We start from the raw sequence: 20399 nt of genomic DNA on the forward strand, positions 1-20399 counted from the left end.
AGATTGTGTGGTCCTATAGTATCTGGAGTTTAGAAGAAATTGAAACCTATGAAATTCCTAAATGGCTCGACAGTGTTGATACGAAGAGGGAGTCTAGAAGTACAGATTCATAGCGTCAAAAATAAGGTGTCTGCCAATTAGAATTTAAGACCGAAATGACAAATTTCTTCACTGAAACTTGCAAATCTGTGTAATCCCAAACCCCGGAGAGCATTGGCTGCTCAGTCATTGAATACATTCAAGATTCGGTAGATAGATAAAAGTTTGGTGCTCACAGGAACTCATGGGATATTGCAGGAAAATGGAATGAATGTCAAAGTTCAGCCAATGAATAACAGAGCAGGTTTAAGGGGATGTATCATCTCCTATTTCTTTGTCGTTATAAATGGACAGATAGGGGGAAAATAACTTTCAATGTTATTTTTCTCCATTCCTCTGCTATGTTTGCCATTTGGGTCCCCCTTAAATCTGATTGATTTTGATTTAAAAATATATACCATGCATGGGGTTTCCTGCCACAATTATTTCTGATGTTTTAGAAATCTTAACGTTAACAGTGCAAGAGTGCACTTGTGTGCCTTTTCTGTTTTTCCCCCAACTGGCCTGATGAGCAGCTACAGAAGTAATCCCACACAGGCCCAACTTTTTAAACTAACACCCAAGTCCACAATGTCTCTGTTTCAAGCTTTCAGTCTTGACTTTGTACTACTACAGAATGCTCATGTTCCCTTTCATGCAAAATGAAGCCATTTAAATATTGCATAATGTACATACAAGAATAATACATTGATGGCCAAGGTTTATTAGTTTAGTTGTGCTTTGTGTGCAACATAAGTTTTGTTATTCTGAATTAAATTTCATTGTGGTCTGCCCTACTGATTCAAGTCATAGAAAATATTAAATTAGAGTTCTTGGAAAAAAGTGCATAAACTGAACTTTAAGCATGCCTGTGTTGCAGTTAAAGAAACTTGATAATACTTTCTCCATAAGACACGAGCAGAAGTTTGGCCATTCAGCCCAGAGTCTGTTCTGCCATTCAATCAGGACTGATACGTTCCTCAACTCCATTCTCCCACTTTCCTCCGTAACCTTCGATAATCAAGAACCTATCTATCTCAGCCTTAAATGTACTCAAAAGGCAGTGAATTTCATAGATTCAGCACTCTCTGGCTGAAGAAGCTTCTCCTTATCTCCATTCTAAAAGGCCTTCCCGTTATTCTAAGACTGCCCTTGGGTCCTAGTCGCTCCTACCAATGGAAGCATCTTCCCAACATCCACTCTGTCCAGGCCATTCAGTATTCTCTAAGTTTCAATAAGATCCCCCTCATCCTTCTAAACTCCAATGAGTATAGTCCCGGAGGCTTCAAATGTTGCTCATATGTTCAGCTTCTCATTTCTGGGGCCATTCTCGTGCACTTCCTCTGAACCCTCTCCACGGCCAGTACATCCTTCCTGAGATATGGGGCCCAAAACTGCACATAATACTCCAAACATGACCTGACCAAATCCTTACAAAGCATCAGTAGTATATTCCTACTTCTGTATTCAAGTCCTGTCAAAATAAATGCAAAAATTGGATTTGCCTTCGTGACTATTGATTCAACATGCAAGTTTACCTTGAGAGAATCCTGATTAGAACTGTCAAGTCTCTTTGCACTTCAGACTTCTGAATTTTCTCCCCATTTAGAAAATAGTCTATGCTTTTATTCTTCTTACCAAAGTGCATGATCTCACTTTCCCATGTTGTACTCCATCTACCACATCTTTGCCCACTCTCCTAACCTGTCCAAATCTTTCTACAGCCCCTCAATACTACCTGTCCCTCTACCTATCTTTGTATTGTCTGCAAACTTAGCCAGAATGCCCATAGTTCCTTCATCTAGATCATTAATGTATGAAGTGAAAAGTTGTGGTCCCTACACTGACCTTTGCAGAACACCACTTGTCACCGGTTGCCATCCTGAGAAAGACCCTTTTATCCTCACTCTCTGCTTTCTGCCAGACAGCCAATCTTCTATCCATGCTAGCACCTTGGCTATAACACCATAGGCCCTTATTTTACTCAGCAGCCTCCTGTGAGACACCTTATCAAAGGCCGTCTTGAAGTCCAGGTAAATAGCATTCATTGGCTCTCGGTCTATCCTGCACGTTACTTCCCGAAAGAATTCTAGCAGATTTGTCAGACTTAACCTCCCTTTGATTAAAACGTGCTGACTTTGCCTTATTTTACCGTACACTTCCAAATATTCAAAAATCTCATCCTTCAAATCTTATCTGAGGTTAGGCTAACCGGCCTGTAATTTTCCATTGTATGCCTTTCTCCCTTTTTAAACAGGGGGTGTTACGTTAGCGATTTTCCAGTCCTCTGGGACCCTCCCTGACTCTAGAAATTCTTGAAAGATCACCACTAACGCTTCTACTATCTCTTCAGCTATCTCCTTTAGAACTCTGGGGTGTGGTCCATTCAATCCAGGTGATTTATCCACTTTCAGGCCAATCAGTCTTACTAGCACCTTTTCTTTGGTGATGGCTACCATACTCAGCTCTGTCCTCTGATTCTCTTGAATTTTTGAGATATTACTCGTGTGTTCTACCATGAAGATTGATGCGAAGTAATTATTCAGTTCCTCAGCCACTTCCTTGTCCCCACTACTATCTCCAGCAACATTTTCCAGTGTCCAAAATCCACTTTGCCTCTTTTGTCCTTTTATATAGTTAAAGAAATTCCAACAGTCTTCATTTATATTACTGGCTAGCTTACCCTCATATTTAATCATCTTCCTTTTTTTGTTACCTTCTGTTGGTCTTTGTAAGCTTCCCAATCCTCCCACTGCCCTTCACCACATAATATGCTTTCTCTTTTGCTTTTATGCTTTCCTGGACTTCCTTAGTCAGCCATGGTTGCCTCATCCTCCCTGTACTATACTTTTTACCCCTTTGAAAAGGTTCAGTCCAATTCCTATGAGTGGGTCTCATCCCACGATCTGTTAGCATGAGATTCTTTTCTTTGCATGAGCTCATTTAAGACAAATCGTTAAAATGGTGCACAAACTCTGCAATGTGTTTCAGAAAGGTGTTCTGTAGACTCAGTCTCAAAATAGAAAAATCAAAAACATAGAACCAGTATTTTACAGGTAAAATTAGCTGTAGTATTTATTTATAAAATTGCATTGAAACATTTTTAGTTTAGTATTACACAAATCTGAAAAATAAAGTGTTCTTGAGGCTGATCATAAGAGATTTAAAAAAAAGACCTGTCCCTGCAATATGTGAAAAGTAGTCTTATCGTTTTAAAACACTCAAACTCTTCCCAAGCAATAACTGTTGCACATGCTGTTTTTCAAGTTTTAAACAGGATTTCATGACTGGAGGTTTGAGCTACAATTTCTCTTTTGACGCATTAAATATATGCTTGGAGATAACAGTTGACATTGCCTGAAACAGGACAGTGCTGATGCCAGCTAAAAAATAGCAAATGGCACAGGTTTAGCTAGATTGTTGCAATCTCAGTTAAACAGTGGACACATAATTAGTGGATACTCTTCCCAAAGGTTAATCAATCCACAGCCAAAAAGGTATGAATATTTTTTAAAGTATCACCAAACAGATGTTACATCACAACTGTAACACCATTCATCTTTTAAATACACATGAAGGTTAATGCAGAGTATCCTTGTACATAAATCACAAGTCAATATGCAAATACATTGTGTAATTAGGAAGGCAAATAGACTGTTGGCCATTGTTGTGAGGGGAATAGAGCAAAAAAAAGTCTTGCTATAACTGTACAGGGCACCAGCAAGATCAAACTAGAGAACTTTTGAACAGTTTGCTCTCCTGACTTTAATGAGGGACATGCATTGCAAACATTTGAGAGGCGATTCAGGAAGCTAACTTGTGGGATTGTCCTGAAAGAAGATTCAGCCTATACCCACGAGTTCAGGAGAATGAATGAGAGATGATCATTCGAATGAGTGGATTTCACAGGATACATGTTGAGGGGATCTTTCCCCCTTTGGGGGACATCAAGAAATATAGAGACCATGATTTTAAATCAAGGGGTTTCATTTAAAACAGAGAAGGAGGAATTGCTTCTCAAAAGGCCATTAGCATTTAGAATTCTCTTCTGCAGTGAGCAGTGCAAAATGGATTGTTGAACAAACTCAAGGCGGAGTTGGACAGACTTGATTAACAAGAGAGTGAAGGGTCATGTTGTTGGTTTTGGGGGAGGGGCGGAATCAAAGTAAATTTCAGGCCTCAAATCAGATCCACCATGATCTTAATGAATAATGAAACAGACTCAAAAGGTTGAATGGCTTACACGTTCCTATTTTGTATATTCTTGATTAGATTTGAAGTAGCACTCTTCTCAAAAGGTAAATCTAAAATAGAAATGTGACAACTGAGGCAACAGTGAAGCCTACAGCTATTTTAAAAAGCAGAGCAGACTTTTTGTACATTAAAGAAATACAGTGATAATAAAAGCATTATTTCAATTTTGTCAATTTACTTGTTACCCTGTTACTTGTGCACAGATGTGTTCTGGCACAGAACTGGTGGTGACAGGAGTGTCAACTACCTTAACTTCACTTGTGCCACTACTGGAGGGCATCTCCTCACAATATGCAATCAGCTGTGTAAGTGTAGAACATTGTGTTTCAATTAGATTTTTAAATCCTTCTCTCACAGTTCCATGTAACTGTTCTCCAAGTGAATTGAAGCCAGCTACAACTGCTTCCTTAAGTTTTAACCCCAAAGCTTCCATAGCAATACTGTGAACATTCATAAGAGATGCTCCTGCATTGCCTAGAGCTTGCATAAGTGAGGTTTCCACTGCAGTTGTCACTGGTTTTGCCATCTGCTCAATTGCAGACTGCATTGAGGATAACCGCTGATCCAACCTAACCATACCATCTTCCAAAGTATTGTGCATGAAGGCCAATGACTGCTCAACATGGACTCCATGTTCTAACAGCCTCCATTTGAAAGCAGGCCCATTAAGGTCTGTAACTATATCTAACTGAGGGGAGGCACCTATCATGCTGGGTCTCCAGGCTGCAACAGTTGCTCCCTCGTCACCCACCACTACTTCTTCCCATTCTTCACTAGTGCTCAAAGACTCAGTTGGTGTTTCCTGATTCTCATCCTTTATCCCTCGAACTAGAGGTGTTTCTATGCTATTGCCACCTTCAAACAGCACTGGTGACAACCGGCACTCAGGAGTTCGTTGCTCTTCTGATATCACTTGCTGCCCACAGTGTTCGTTTTGTGCTTTAAAAGGAGAGAAAAAAAACACCACGAATAAATTCAAATGTATCTATACGCTGCACGGGTATCTATATGAAATAACCTGCTTATATAACGGATAGAGACTCATTTAATGTTTGGTGCAAATCAAAGGACATCTGCGTTATATATTACTTACGAACATGTCTTGTCATGGTACCGATATCCAAAGGCCGAAGACCTTCAAGATTTTCCTTCCCAAATACAACAAACATTTCATTTTTATATTTCGTTAACGTCCTGGTATCTGGGAGGGCACCAACCGCTTCTTGCCATGATCATCGATTATAAGCGAATATTTCCTTTAAAATAAAACAATAGACATAAAACAAAAAAACGACAGTGCCAGGCAGCAATGCAAGCTGTTGTTTCAACTGGCAGGCACATCCACTGTTAATTACGGCTGATATTTCTCTGATCAGTGTAGCAATTGTTTTGCATTTCTAATTGCTGCAATTGTCCGATGTCAGCGTTTGCTATCTGGCCCCAAATGTGACTTAGGTTTTCAGATCTCACCTTTGTGCTTTTCTTCAGGCCGTGGACTTTCTTGCGAACTTCCTCCCAGGTCCTGTAGTTTCCGGAAACAGCGTTGACCCTCTCTGTAACGTACTGCCAGGCATCCATTGTCCTCTGAACCTCAGAAGGATCACCTCCCCGCTCAAAGACATCCTCCCGTCTTTCCATCACTGCATCCAACAGGGCGCACAGGTCCCGGCTGCTGAAGCGAGCTTTCCGGATCCTCCGGTCTACCATTTCGTGAATGTTCTCCCTCCAATTAAGGCGGGGGGGGGGGGGGGGAGGAATTGAAAATTAGCTTTAAAGAGGACAGGAGTCAAAGGCTCAACGAATAAAACTCCCTGTGTGGCTGACAGGCCATGTACAACCATTTTTATCATCAGGGCGATCGTTCAGAACCTTGTAAATCGAGTCGTACTGTCACAATCGACAAGTTTGAAAAGTTTGTACGGTTTCCTTTCTATATGTGCCAGTACTAACTGATTTTTTTTTCGTAACTCCCTTTCAATTTCGCAGCACTCTGTTCTTTCTTCAGGTACTTCGTTAGAAAGCAACGAAATCACGGAACACCTTGGTCTCGCTCTCTGTTTTTTCCGTTATAACCTCAGATGAGCAAATCGGTGACGCGGTGCCAGCCGGTCGATGTAGTCCCGCTGTCGCACCCCGCGCAGCCGCCACAATGGCCAAGAACACTACAGCCCCCATAATTCATAGCGTGACCCCCTCCACAAACCGCCGCTGTCTGGATTGGTTGGCTCCACGTTTCCCATCATGCGCCGTTGCATGGATACAGGGTGATACCGCAGAGAGTGGCGGCGATGAAAGTTAACATGATTACATATACTTTACCCTAATCACAAACAGTCGCTTTACTCGTGTCAGCTAGAGGCGGCTAGCTGGTTTAGTTAGTACCATACCTCCCAGATAGCAAAGCAACAGCTCGCGGTGTTGATGTCAGGCAACGGGAGAGACTGATGGCCAGAAGTGAGACTCTCCTCTTCCACCATCGCTATGCAGTTTTTAATCTGACTGTCCTGGAACCGCTTTCTCCAAGCTTCATCTCTCGCCTTTTGAGTTCCGGTTATTTAATACCGACTGTTTGAAGGTAAAAAGAAGAATTATTCCGGTGCGATGGGTTTTTGCCCAGTTTACCTCTTCCCGTCACTCCGGAGTTTGGTTGTGGCGTTATTGTACTTCCGGACTAGTGAGTGCCTTACAGTGTCAGGTTATGTGGTTACTGTTATTGTTGAGTTTGTTTCAGCTGCTCTTGACATATCGACTTTCTGTCAAATACCCGAGCGCGTTTAGGTCGCTTCCCGAAGGTCTCCCTTCTTCCTCTGCTCTGGTAGAAGGTTGTGGACATAAAAGTTTGTCTCTGCTGATGTCTGACTTTTTAAAAACTTCGCGCTCATTTCAAATTTACGACATCCGCGGTATTTTGCTTGCCTCCCTTTTATTTTCTGCCTCGTACGCGTTTTCTCCCTTTAACTAGACGAGCAGCTGTTATGTGACTTTAAAGTTCGTTTAGTTTTGAACCTTGTTTGGTGCCGGTAAGGCCGCTGTTAGTACATTGCGATGCAACGGATACAATTTGATCAGTTGTGTCCTGTGGCGTTTATTTTGTATTGAGCCTATCTAGCAGCGAATGAGAAATACGCAGAAAGTAGCCCCAGGATCCGATAGGATTTCTTATCTGTTTGATATTGTGGGAATGTTTTACCAGACTGGTACAGGTTTGCAGTGACCAGTTAGATGTATGTAAGTTGACATTTCGCAGCAAAAATATATGAAGTGGCAAAGAACTTAGCTGACATTGGAATAAATAACGAACATTTTTGTTGTATCGTGGAATCCGTACAGTGCAGAAACAGGCAATTCAGCTCATCAAGTCTACACCGAACCTCCCGAGTATCCCGGGTCCCTGGCGCAGTGCGAGGCAGCTGTACTATCCACTGACCCACCGTGCTGCTCCATTGGTATTCCTGATAATGGTAGAAAATAACTTAAACTGTTCTCCGAATTCCACTCTAGCTAATTACCCAAAAAATGGAATAGAGTTGTATGCAAATAATGATCCAATGACCAGTTCAGTTTAAATTGTTCAAATAAATTTGTACCCTACCAATTTTGGGGGTAATGTGTTGACTTGCCCCATTACATGAGGGTCTGCAGTATAATTTTGTTTTTCTTTTCCTTGTACAACAGATCAAACTCAGTAGGTTAATAGGTAAATTGTAAGCACATGTACCTGATAACATTTCACCTTAGCATTGACACCCTTGAGCCTTGGCCGATCGTCCAACTCAATAGCGTTTTGCTGTATAGCTCCATAGTTTATAAAAATCATGAGGGTCATGGATAGTGTGACTAATCAAGGCCTTCTCCCCAGGTTAAGGGAGTCCAGAACTAGAGGCTGTTGGTTTAAGGTGAGAGGGGAAAGATTTAAAAGGGACCTAAGGGGCAATGTTTTCATGCAGTAAGTGGTGCATGTATGGAATGAACTACCAGAGAAAGTGGTGGAGTTTGGTAAAATTGCAACCATTAAAAGGTATGTGAACAGGAAGGGTTTAGAGGGATATGAGACATATGCTGACAAATGGGACTACATTAATTTAGGATATATTGTTGGCATGGACAAGTTGGACCAAAGCATCTGTTTCCGTGCTGTACATCTCTCTAACTCTATGACTGAACTTCAAGAACCCTCTGTGATAAAGAATTCTGAAGATTCACTATCCTCTGAATGAAGAAATTCCTCCTCATTTTAGTCCAAAATACCTTGCCCTTTGTTCTGAGACTTTGTGCCCTGGTTGTACATACCTAGCTAGGAGGAACATCCTTCTGCATCTCCCTGTCTAACTCTTCTTAAAATTTTGTGATCACCACTTATTCTTCTGCAGCAGATATTAGCCCAGTCTCTGCAATTTCTCCCAATGGGGCAATCTTGTCATCATTTTTTTTTACAGAAAAAATGTTATATACAATAACTGGAGCAAGTTAAAATGTTACATGCTTCAATTATGAGTGATTGCAAGAGAACTTACTTTTGCCTTTGTTTAAAAAAAGTATCAAATTACAGGAATATGTTCTGAATCAAATGCATGATGGTTGTAATTGGAATTTGAGGAAAAGGCTGGATCTCTCCACAGTCCCTCCCTGTTGATGTATGCTGTTTTGGGAAAAATTTTAGTGATATAGCATTCATAGAGACAATCCTTTGTGACTGCTAAGTAAAGAAGATATAATAATAATAATATTAATATTATTATTATTAATAATAATAATCATAATCATCATCATTATTGGAAATAATCCTAGTAATGAAGTAAGAAAACTTCCAGGCTCTGTATTGGAATTTGAACCTATATCTCCAGACATTCATTTGGGCCAGTAACATTGCCACTATACCATCACCTCCTCTTAAACTCTGCACACCGTATGTGTGCAAATTTCAAACTACACAAGTGAGACAGACTTCACACCCTTGGCTGGTGAACAGTAAATATGCAACTAAAATTAGCTAATGATTGCAGTCTTACAATGGATCTTTGTGTGCTTCTACAATTTTCAAAAAGGCAGTGCATCTGAATATTGCTGAGGCAAATGCATTTTAGCTTCTTGCTTCGAATGTGAGAAGTGCAATTAATTTCTATCCTTCCTCAAGAATTGGTATAGGGTTTGCAGGAGTGGGAAATATAGTAACATCAAAATACCCTGCTGATAATGTTTGTTTTTTTTCCACAGAATAATATTATGTTGATAAACTGAAGCAAGTTCAAATGTGACAGATACCTTAATTATGGATGACTTCAAGAGAATTTACCTTTGCCTTTGTAAAGAAGCTGGTATTGAGCCACAGGAATGTATTCTGAAGCAATTGCATGATGGTTGTAATGAGAACTTAAGGAAAAGGCTGGATCTGTCTACACAGTCTCTATCTGTTGACACATGTGCTGTCCTGGGAAAAGTTTTCGCAAATGACATAGTGTTCACAGAGATACTTCTCTGTGACTGCATGCTAAGCGAAGAAGGTATAGTAATCATCTGTTGATAATTGCATCAGAGACTAAATACTTGTGACAAAATTAAGTGAATGTTCTAATCTGGAAATTCATACAAAAATATCAGACTATTGAGATACAGTCTGTTCTTCCTCAGATTTAAGATCAAGGTATTATGTATTAATACAGAATATTTCAGTTAGTTGTGTGATGTTCTATGATATTTTCATCTAATTTCGCCACAACTGGTCTTGTTATTTCTCTGTGCTTTTGTTCATTAACAGTAGCAGCTTTTAAAGAATACAAAGAATGACTTTATAGTTTATATAGCTGTTCTGCTTTGAGAGTAGCATTTCAGTAATTTGCACAATTTTGTTTAAACAACGCTCTTGATTTATAGACACAATGTCAGTCAGTTCGAATGCAACAAAATTTTCCAAATAATAATGAAGTGCAAGACTTTTTTGTTTTGCATGATATTTATTGAAAGAAAAGTACTAGCCAGGACACAAGCAGAATTTCCCAATCTTTCCAAAAAGTGCTTTATAATCCTTCATAGCTCCATTTAGATGAGGGAGAATGAAAATTATCAGCCATCTGAACAAACCTTTGTTTAATGTCTGAATTTAAGAATGATATGATAAACAAAAGACCTTTCCCTGTATTTCACTGGACTGCCAGCTAAATTTGAAACCAAATCCTGGAGTAGAATTTGAATCCACAACTATCTACTCCTGAGGCAAGAGTGCTACCAACTAAATAAAGATAATTCTCGTTATTAGCTATTTCATATCACTGTGCTTCCAAGTGATGAGGGAATTGATGATTGGACAAATAAATATGCCAAATGTTGGGAGACTAATATCAGCATTTTTTTTTCTTTTTGAAGCTCCACTTTAAATGAGTTCAGATACAGATCTGTTTTGATTTAATTAAATGATGGAACAGGCTTGCTGAGCTGAATTGTCCGTTCCTGATCATACATTCCAGCTCTACTAATGAGAGAGCCAAATTGTTCAACAAGCTTAGGCCACAGACCTGTTACCATACTAGTTATGTTCATTTTTGGTGATTACAGGTAGGACCATGACCGTTGTCCTGCTGGAGACTAATTCCCAACTAACTTCTTAATTGGATTAGGGATTACATACATTGTCGTTCTACAAAAGTGAGAGCATTTTAAAAAAAACTTCAAATCATTAAACTTTCATGTTGTGTGAATAGAATATTAGTTATTAACGTAATAACATGAAAAATAAAGCAGTTAAAACTTAGTGCACAACAATCTCATATCTGCAGCACCTGAAAGTGTTACTTGATTGGTGCTCAGTTTGAAATTTAGCTTTTCTCAATTCGGCAACTATGATTTAATTTTTTTTGTATTTTCTGCTGGGTGACTTAGAATACTAGACTATGTCATTTTTCTGTTCTGGATTAAACTTTCTCCCTGTAATGATATGGTGCCCAATAAAAATGAGTACTTCATGCTGAGCAGAAAACAGAAAAAGTTTAGGGCCCAAGGTATCCATGTACTATAAGTGCAGTACAGGGCAGTAGCTTTGGGCTTTGAGTAACGTACCTGCCTGCCCATTTGATGTCAGAAGTTTCATGGCTTATAAAGGGCAAGGAATCAAAAGGAATATAGTATTTCTCTTGATAAGTTTATATATTTATATAACTGTAATTATGTACTAAATGGGCAACAATAAAAGTAATCTTTATTCTAAAAGATGTGTTGCACATGTGCCCTTTTGAAGATTCTAACAGTATTGCTTATCCTTTGTGCAAAATCTTAAATGCTTTTTGTTTTCTTGTAGGTGCCAAACTGCTTTTGTATGGATTCTGTGCAAACACTACAATCCAGACTTTAGACATGAAGGTAAAATGTTATTGGTGTGGTTTCTGGAGATGAGAAAAGTTAATAGAAAGTAAGATGAAGCAGCACATTTTGGGTCTGAGGATTGAGTATTTTGTAAAAGTTCTCAAAATTGAAACTTTTGTGGAGGTCATAGCAAAATTATTTCAATATCCTAACAATTAGTCCTTTTTATTTTCTGTTTATACCGTGTTCACAAAAATAGCATTTAACAGAATATAATTTTGACATATACAGCCAAATGGAACACCATGAGAAAGATTAACATTGCTGTTCTGTTTTATTGAGTCTCTGAGAAAAACTTCAGTATCGCTCGACATTTTATCATGCCTATTTGTCACATTTTATAGGATAAATCTATTCAAATACACTGTAGATTTTTTTGTGACACGGATAATTCTTTTCAACTTTCCTCATTTTTTTTTCATCGTGTTGTTTTCCATATTATAGGTTGATAGTATTTGCTGTATAATACTTGTTAAACATAACTTTTAATCTTTACAAAGAAAAACAATTTCTAATGAATCAAAATATATAAATGTTTATATTTAATGCTTCTACTTTACTGATTGGAAATTTGAGCCAGTGAAACTATCAAGAAGGTTTGCTTATTAACCTCCAGCTAATTTCACACAACATTCTTAGCCCACCACTTCTGATCTCTCCTTTTTTTATTTGCAAAGTGCTGTATCTTGTAATTTACTCTGATCCATGATGATCACTTTAAAATATGTTTAACAACACAGTGCTGGAAACAGGCTTTTGACTTATTATTGTAAGTGACAGAAATTGGATATTCCATAGTTGGGGTTTTGAGAAACCACTGCTGCTTTAAGTTTCATGCAGTCTTAACCTTCAGCTGTTTAATGCTGTCCATTATGCTTGTATGCTGTGGCAATTATATTTTGACCTATGTCATAGTAACCTTGTTAAATATTCAGTTAAGAACTAACTGTAAACTTTTGTGTCTAAGGGTAACAATCTACGAGCGGCTGGAGCTGAAGCACTGGGGAAATTATTGCGGCATAATAAATCTCTCAAAAAGTAAGAATAGCTCCTTCAGATAAGTAGGCAAGCAGATGGCTCTCAAATTTTATGTGCTTGTGTGAAAGAAAGTGTGAATCAGCTTTTGGCACGTTCAAGCCAGTTTTGATGGAGCCATTTTCCTCCCCCACGACAAGTATGATAACAGTTATTTGACCCACTGATGCTGTAATTTTAGTTCCTAACGTGCAAGATAGCAAGTATATGAATCGGGCCTCCCCTCTCATTGAGTAAAATCTAATCCTCACCAACCTACATAGTTTTCAGATTTTAGCTAATGCAACATCATTGTATTAGGGAATAAAAGTGTATCGTTATATTACTAGAACCATTGTTGTTAGAAACAAGCCACTTATCTATGTTTCCACCTTTTGTTTTCTGTTTGTTCAAGGGATGTGGACAGTGCTGGCAAGGCCAGCCTTTCTAGCCATCCCATATTGCCCATAGGCAGTTAAAATTCAACTACATTGCTATAAGTCTGGAGTCACGTGTAGGCCAGACCAGATAAGTAAAGTCATTTCTTTCCACCCCAAAGGGCACTAGTAAACCAAATGGGTTTTCCCCACATTCAACATGGTCATGGTAATCATTTGACTCTTAATTCCAGATTTTTATTGAGTTTCAATTCGAACCCACGTCCCAGAACATAACCTGCTTCACTGGATTGACATTCTAGTAGCAATACCACTAGGCTGTCACCTTCCCTAATTATTTTAATTATTTACATAATAGTTTTGCTTAAATTATATTCTGTGGCTTCTATTGTACATCCTCTGTACTATGAATACGTGCTGACCTTTGTTTCTATTAATGAAATATTATTTGCTACTTGATAAACATGCATTATTTATATTGCAACAGTAACTTGTCAATGCAACTTCTGTTCTTCGTTTAGTAGTCTTCTGTGCACAAACAGTTAGTGGTTACTATATTGCTATATGTTCAGAAAATAGGGACCACAGGTGATTTCAATGGATATTATCAGCTTTGGGCTATGAATATACGTATAAACTATATTGCTTGTCACATATTTTGACTCAGGCTGTAAGAGTTCACCATTACTCCAGTCCCGCTATCCTGTGGGTTACGACATGAGTTTTATTTCCGATCACTAAAATGACCAATTAAGTACCACATTTATATAAGGTTATTTTTAAAAAAAGTGTCTGTCAAACTGGGTTCATAGTAAACCTAATTGTGTTTACATGATAACAATACAACTCAGATAATAAAGATGTAGTATTATACTGTTCTTTGTTCTTTATTGATAATCAGTTATGTAGAATTATATATGCTTAGCCAGAAAAAGTGCAAGAACACACACTCTTCAGAATAAAGAGGAAGAGAAAACAATTTCTCTGCAGGAATGGGTATTCTGCAAAAGAATACTTCAGCTTATAGGGTATTCTTGAAAGCAAATGGATAAAATAGGATCAGAGATAATGGGAACTGCAGATGCTGGAGAATTCCAAGATAATAAAATGTGAGGCCGGATGAACACAGCAGGCCAAGCAGCATCTCAGGAGCACAAAAGCTGACGTTTCGGGCCTAGACCCTTCATCAGAGAGGGGGATGGGGAGAGGGAACTGGAATAAATAGGGAGAGAGGGGGAGGCGGACCGAAGATGGAGAGTAAAGAAGATAGGTGGAGAGAGTGTAGGTGGGGAGGTAGGGAGGGGATAGGTCAGTCCAGGGAAGACGGACAGGTCAAGGAGGTGGGATGAGGTTAGTAGGTAGCTGGGGGTGCAGCTTGGGGTGGGAGGAAGGGATGGGTGAGAGGAAGAACCGGTTAGGGAGGCAGAGACAGGTTGGACTGGTTTTGGGATGCAGTGGGTGGGGAGGCGGGGGGAAGAGCTGGGCTGGTTGTGTGGTGCAGTGGGGGGAGGGGACGAACTGCGCTGGTTTAGGGATGCAGTAGGGGAAGGGGAGATTTTGAAGCTGGTGAAGTCCACATTGATACCATATGGCTGCAGGGTTCCCAGGCGGAATATGAGTTGCTGTTCCTGCAACCTTCGGGTGGCATCATTGTGGCACTGCAGGAGGCCCATGATGGACATGTCATCTAGAGAATGGGAGGGGGAGTGGAAATGGTTTGCGATTGGGAGGTGCAGTTGTTTGTTGCGAACTGAGCGGAGGTGTTCTGCAAAGCGGTCCCCAAGCATCCGCTTGGTTTCCCCAATGTAGAGGAAGCCGCACCGGGTACAGTGGATGCAGTATACCACATTGGCAGATATGCAGGTGTACCTCTGCTTAATGTGGAATGTCATCTTGGGGCCTGGGATGGGGGTGAGGGAGGAGGTGTGGGGACAAGTGTAGCATTTCCTGCGGTTGCAGGGGAAGGTGCCGGGTGTGGTGGGGTTGGAGGGCAGTGTGGAGTGAACAAGGGAGTCACGGAGAGAGTGGTCTCTCTGGAAAGCTGACAGGGGAGGGGATGGAAAAATGTCTTGGGTGGTGGGGTTGGATTGTAAATGGCGGAAGTGTCGGAGGATAATGCGTTGTATTCGGAGGTTGGTAGGGTGGTGTGTGAGAACGAGGGGGATCCTCTTGGGGCGGTTGTGGCGGGGGCAGGGTGTGAGGGATGTGTTGCGGGAAATACGGGAGACGCATTATCCTCCGACACTTCCGCCATTTACAATCCGACCCCACCACCCAAGACATTTTTCCATCCCCTCCCCTGTCAGCTTTCCAGAGAGACCACTCTCTCCGTGACTCCCTTGTTCACTCCACACTGCCCTCCAACCCCACCACACCCGGCACCTTCCCCTGCAACCGCAGGAAATGCTACACTTGTCCCCACACCTCCTCCCTCACCCCCATCCCAGGCCCCAAGATGACATTCCACATTAAGCAGAGGTTCACCTGCACATCTGCCAATGTGGTATACTGCATCCACTGTACCCGGTGCGGCTTCCTCTACATTGGGGAAACCAAGCGGAGGCTTGGGGACCGCTTTGCAGAACACCTCCGCTCAGTTCGCAACAAACAACTGCACCTCCCAGTCGCAAACCATTTCCACTCCCCCTCCCATTCTCTAGATGACATGTCCATCATGGGCCTCCTGCAGTGCCACAATGATGCCACCCGAAGGTTGCAGGAACAGCAACTCATATTCCGCCTGGGAACCCTGCAGCCATATGGTATCAATGTGGACTTCACCAGTTTCAAAATCTCCCCTTCCCCTACTGCATCCCTAAACCAGCCCAGTTCGTCCCCTCCCCCCACTGCACCACACAACCAGCCCAGCTCTTCTCCCCCCCCCTCCCCACCCACTGCATCCCAAAACCAGTCCAACCTGTCTCTGCCTCCCTAACTGGTTCTTCCTCTCACCCATCCCTTCCTCCCACCCCAAGCCGCACCCCCAGCTACCTACTAACCTCATCCCGCCTCCTTGACCTGTCCGTCTTCCCTGGACTGACCTATCCCCTCCCTACCTCCCCACCTACAATCTCTCCACGTATCTTCTTTACTCTCCATCTTCGGTCCGCCTCCCCCTCTCTCCCTATTTATTCCAGTTCCCTCTCCCCATCCCCCTCTCTGATGAAGGGTCAGCTTTTGTGCTCCTGAGATGCTGCTTGGCCTGCTGTGTTCATCCAGCCTCACATTTTATTATCTTGGATAAAATAGGATGTTCTGGAACATATTATTTTGGCATATGTGGTCAATTCATGAATTATGCACATTTGTTTCTGAATTCTTGCGGACACATCTTGATCAGGAAATACAATGTAGAGAAGTTCTTTCAACTAGTTTTTCAAAAGAAGAAATAGATTTCACCCTGAATTGATAGTTTTCTTCTTTTAAAAAATGACAAGCTCAGCTGGGCAGCTTATTCATTACAGGCTTTCTTCCAGCCCTGCTTGTCCTTATTCAGGTTTCCCTCCAACCTGAGCCAGACAAAACCAGAACTTCTGCAAGTCAGTCACTGTTCAAAGCAGCTTCAGCAGGGTCTATCATGAAGCAAGCAGTTATCACCAGTTATTATGTGATTTCTAGGAATCCTTTTAAAAGAAAATCTTCATGTCCACAATGAACCTTCATTAACCCAAATTAAAGAAACTACTCCAGGTATGACAAAAAATTGAAATAAATTCCTTTTTTCCTCATTCCTTGAAAACTTAAGTCTTTCTAGCAATATTAGAGATATATATTTTTAAAAACCAAAGAACTGCAAGTGCTGGAAATCAGAAACAAAAACAGAAATACGGGAAAAACTCAGCAGAACTGGCAGCGTTTGTGGAGAGAAGGCAAGGTCAATGTTTTGGGTTCAGCAACCCTTCTTCAGAACTGATTGAAGCTGGGAAAAGATTGGTTTATATGGTCAAAGTGGAGTGTGGGCAGGGATAGGAGTAAATGACAGATGGAGCCTAAAAAGTGAGGAAAACAGTTGGACAGAAAAAGGAATGGGTAACGTTCAGCCTGGTAGAATGAACAGCAGCTAATGGGGACCATTTGGTGGCTGACAATGGATTGTTTGTGATTTCAGCCCATATGGTGCCAAGACCTGGTATGTGTGCGTTGGGTGACAGAAGGTACATGGGCTGTAAAATATGAACTCGATATTGAGTCCAGAAGGCTGCTGGGTTCCCAAGTGGAAAATGGCCTGTTCTTGCAGATTGCACTAAGTTTTGCTGGAGCTCTGCATCAAGCCCAAGTCGGAGATGTTGACCAGAGAATAGCATGGTGTGTTGAAATTTTTGCAGACAGAACGTAAATGTTCTGCAAAGCTGTCACCCAGTTTCCACTTCATCTCCTCAATGTAGAAGAGACCACGTTGTGAGCAGTGAGTACAGGAGACTCGATTTGAGTGAAGTGCAGGTAAACTACCTGGAAGGTATGTCTGGGGCCTTGGATATAAGGAAGGAGGAAGTAAACAGGTATGTCTTACATCTTTTGAAATTGCAACAGATGGTGCCATTGGGATGTGGGGACGTGTTGGGGGTGGAGGAGGAATGGATCAAGGTGACCCAAAGGGAGCAATCCCTGTTGAAGGCTGAGGTGGTGGGGAGGTGGAGGTGGGGGGAGCGTGGTGTTGATATGTGTCTGGTGGTGGCATCCTGCTGGAGGTAGTCGAAATACAGCTGTTGATCCTCTCTCTATGGATACTGGTAGGATGGTAGGCAAGTTTGAGGGGCATCCTATTGCTGTTGTGGGAGAGAAAAGAAAGAGTGAGGGCCAAAGTGCGGGAGAGTATCAGATATCCTTGAGGGGCCCTGTTAGCCACGATGAAGAGGACATTTCAGAAGTCCCCTTAGCATCATTGGAGCAGGTGAGACAAAAGAATATTTTAAGTATAAAATATCTTTGCAGTATGTGTTAAGTATGTTGTTATGTTTGAATATGATTGATCCAAAATATCATGGTCTTGATTTGATAGAATTACTTCATTCAAATATATTTTTTGGCTTAATTTGCTCAATAACAGCTATAATCTAATAATTAACTGCAACATGTAAAGAAGGGAAATCAAACTTTGCACTTAAGTTGTGCTTTTCACATTGGTCAGATAATTCCCAAAGCACTTTACAGCCAGAGAAGTCTAATAAGAACCCCAAGGTTCTAAAGATGAGTCATTCAAATAGAAATATTAATTCTGCTTCTGTCTCCATAGATGATGCCGGACCTGCTGAGTTTCTCCAGCACTTTATGTTCATTTAAGAAGCTTTGTTGATATGCGGTCACTGTTGTAATGTCGGAAATGCAGCAATCGGTTTGTGCTGAGCAAATTCCCACAAATCACAACGTACAATGACCTGATAATCTGTTTTTTTTTCTGTGTGGCATTAATTGAGGGATTAACGTCAGCACGGAGCCAGAGAGAATTTCCCTGGTAGTCTTCAAAAAAAAACAGTACCACGGGATCTTTTCCATCTTCCGAAGCAGGCAGATAAGAGCATTTTTAAAAATCTTGTCTGAAGATAGGCATCTCCAAAAGTGCATTGCTACCGATATTGCAGCTTTTCTTGGGAAGAACTATTGGAGACTAAAGTTTCATCTGGTGTATTTAAATTTGTGAGCTTAAAGGGGTAGATGAATTTAACTGCATTATCTGTTAAACTGTGATTACTTTCTTTGAAGTATCCCCTTTATAATTGACAGAGGCCAAATAATTAGGTCTCTTAAGATAGTAAGAACTGCTGATGCTGGAGTCTGAGATAACATTGTGGAGCTGGAGGAACACAGCAGGCCAGGTAGCATCAGAGGAACAGGAAAGCTGACATTTTGGGTTGGGACCCTTTCTCTGTGTTCCTGCAGCTCCACACTGTGTTATCTAAATAAATAGGTATTTTTTTCTTTGTGAAAGATTATAAAGTGTTTTAAAGGCCAGGCCACACTGGTTAAGACTTTCCTAATGTAGTGTGGACATTTTCTTCCAGTTTGATATTGGAATGGAACGCCCTTGGAATGTGGGAAGAAGGATTTTGTGTATTCTGTGAGGGAGTAAGAACCAATAAATGTCTTAAACGTCTGGACCTACGCAATAACCAGATCAACCACCAGGGTGTAGGAGAGCTGGCATTGGCCTTAAAACACAATGATGTACTGGAGGAACTCGGTATGTGGGATTCTTTACAGAATTAATCCAGTTAAAATATTTCTACTTTTTCATCAAAAGTAAAGATTTTGTTAACATTTTAGTTACATAGCAATTGAGTTGTAAGTCCTTAAGCATTATATAGCCGTTTAATTCACAGTTGACAAGTTTCGCTTCTTCAAGGTTTGGAAAAATTGCGGGGTTTTTTAATTGCCTACTGTAAGTAATAAATCACATTTTCAAAACAAAGTAATGTTGGGTAGCGTATTATCTAAATATGTGCTTCTAAAACTAAACCTAGAGTAATTCATCAGTAAAGGGAAGAGGATGTTAGTGAATTAATTTGACAGCTTGGAAAAACTGCAGATAACTGTCCCTGTGATGTCATTCTCTCACTGCACATTGTGGCTTCTGGAATCTTTCTTTTGATTTTATAGACCTTCGTTGGAATAATGTTGGCCTCTTAGGCGGTCGAGCATTACTTTGTGCATTACAACAAAACAAAACCTTAATGCGTCTTGAACTGGCTGGAAATAACATCCCCAGTGATTTATTGAAAGCTATAGGTAGGTAAAATTAAATTTTGTTTTAATGTAAGTGAACCTAGAGAAGTGACAAATCCTTGAATGAAATAAAACCTATTGACTATCTGTTCAGTTGATTGATGAGTTATTAGTTTGTGCAGTGGCGTGCCCTGGATGCCAGGCATACAGAGATGCCATGGGTTTCCTGTCACACTGTGGTAGTGTTCAAGTGCCACCTGCTCCAAAGGTGGATCAAAACACATTTGAACAGGTTGATTAACAGTGTCTACAGAGAGTAACCATGTAAGCATGCTCTCATTGAATCTGAGTTACATTTTGGTTTTAGATATTTGATTAAATTCTCCCTCACTCACAAATTAGACTTTTATCTTTTTCGATTCACTTCTTTTAAAATCTTATCAAGTTCGTATTTAAACCAAAGTGTTCTGTGCTTCAGAAACCATATCTTCCTTTTTTAATTTTAAGAATAACGTGCGTAGAAAAGAGTTCCTTCATCCCTTGAGTCAATGCGAGTCTGAGAGAATTCTACCTAATGTTGCTCCTCTACTCTTTAGCAGTAGCCCTGCATATTTTTTTTGTTTTCAAGTACTTAACTAATTC

The 20399-nt window shown here is 40.6% G+C and overlaps 2 protein-coding genes across 4 annotated transcripts in view; one reads left to right on the top strand and one right to left on the bottom strand.

Annotated features, from left to right (window-relative positions):
- Positions 1 to 3149: 3149 nt before the first annotated feature.
- Positions 3150 to 5918, bottom strand: LOC125463776 (uncharacterized). 2 transcript variants are annotated; one of them, XM_048555451.2, is made up of 3 exons: positions 5803 to 5918; positions 5426 to 5588; positions 3150 to 5271 (listed from the first exon to the last, which is right to left on the bottom strand). In XM_048555451.2, exons 2-3 carry the CDS (start codon positions 5499 to 5501, stop codon positions 4514 to 4516), a joined length of 834 nt encoding a protein of 277 aa, XP_048411408.2. In that variant the 5' UTR covers positions 5502 to 5588; positions 5803 to 5918; the 3' UTR covers positions 3150 to 4513. The 2 variants fall into 2 exon arrangements, with proteins under 2 accessions (XP_048411408.2, XP_048411409.2); XM_048555452.2 differs by having other exon boundaries at positions 5374 to 5588.
- Positions 5919 to 6580: 662 nt separating this feature from the next.
- lrrc45 (leucine rich repeat containing 45) overlaps positions 6581 to 20399 on the top strand; it is a 70304-nt gene continuing 56485 nt past the window's right edge. Inside the window, exons 1-7 of one of the 2 annotated variants that reach the window (XM_059653708.1) lie at positions 6581 to 6907; positions 9547 to 9833; positions 11621 to 11682; positions 12653 to 12723; positions 17483 to 17596; positions 19097 to 19275; positions 19692 to 19820. In XM_059653708.1, the coding sequence (XP_059509691.1) occupies positions 9602 to 9833; positions 11621 to 11682; positions 12653 to 12723; positions 17483 to 17596; positions 19097 to 19275; positions 19692 to 19820 (787 nt within the window). In that variant the 5' untranslated portion in view covers positions 6581 to 6907; positions 9547 to 9601. The remainder of the gene's footprint in view (positions 6908 to 9546; positions 9834 to 11620; positions 11683 to 12652; positions 12724 to 17482; positions 17597 to 19096; positions 19276 to 19691; positions 19821 to 20399) is intronic. The other variant, XM_059653709.1, reaches the window with a different exon arrangement.

This window comes from Stegostoma tigrinum, chromosome 22 (assembly GCF_030684315.1).
Source record: "Stegostoma tigrinum isolate sSteTig4 chromosome 22, sSteTig4.hap1, whole genome shotgun sequence".
Lineage (NCBI taxonomy): Eukaryota > Metazoa > Chordata > Chondrichthyes > Orectolobiformes > Stegostomatidae > Stegostoma > Stegostoma tigrinum.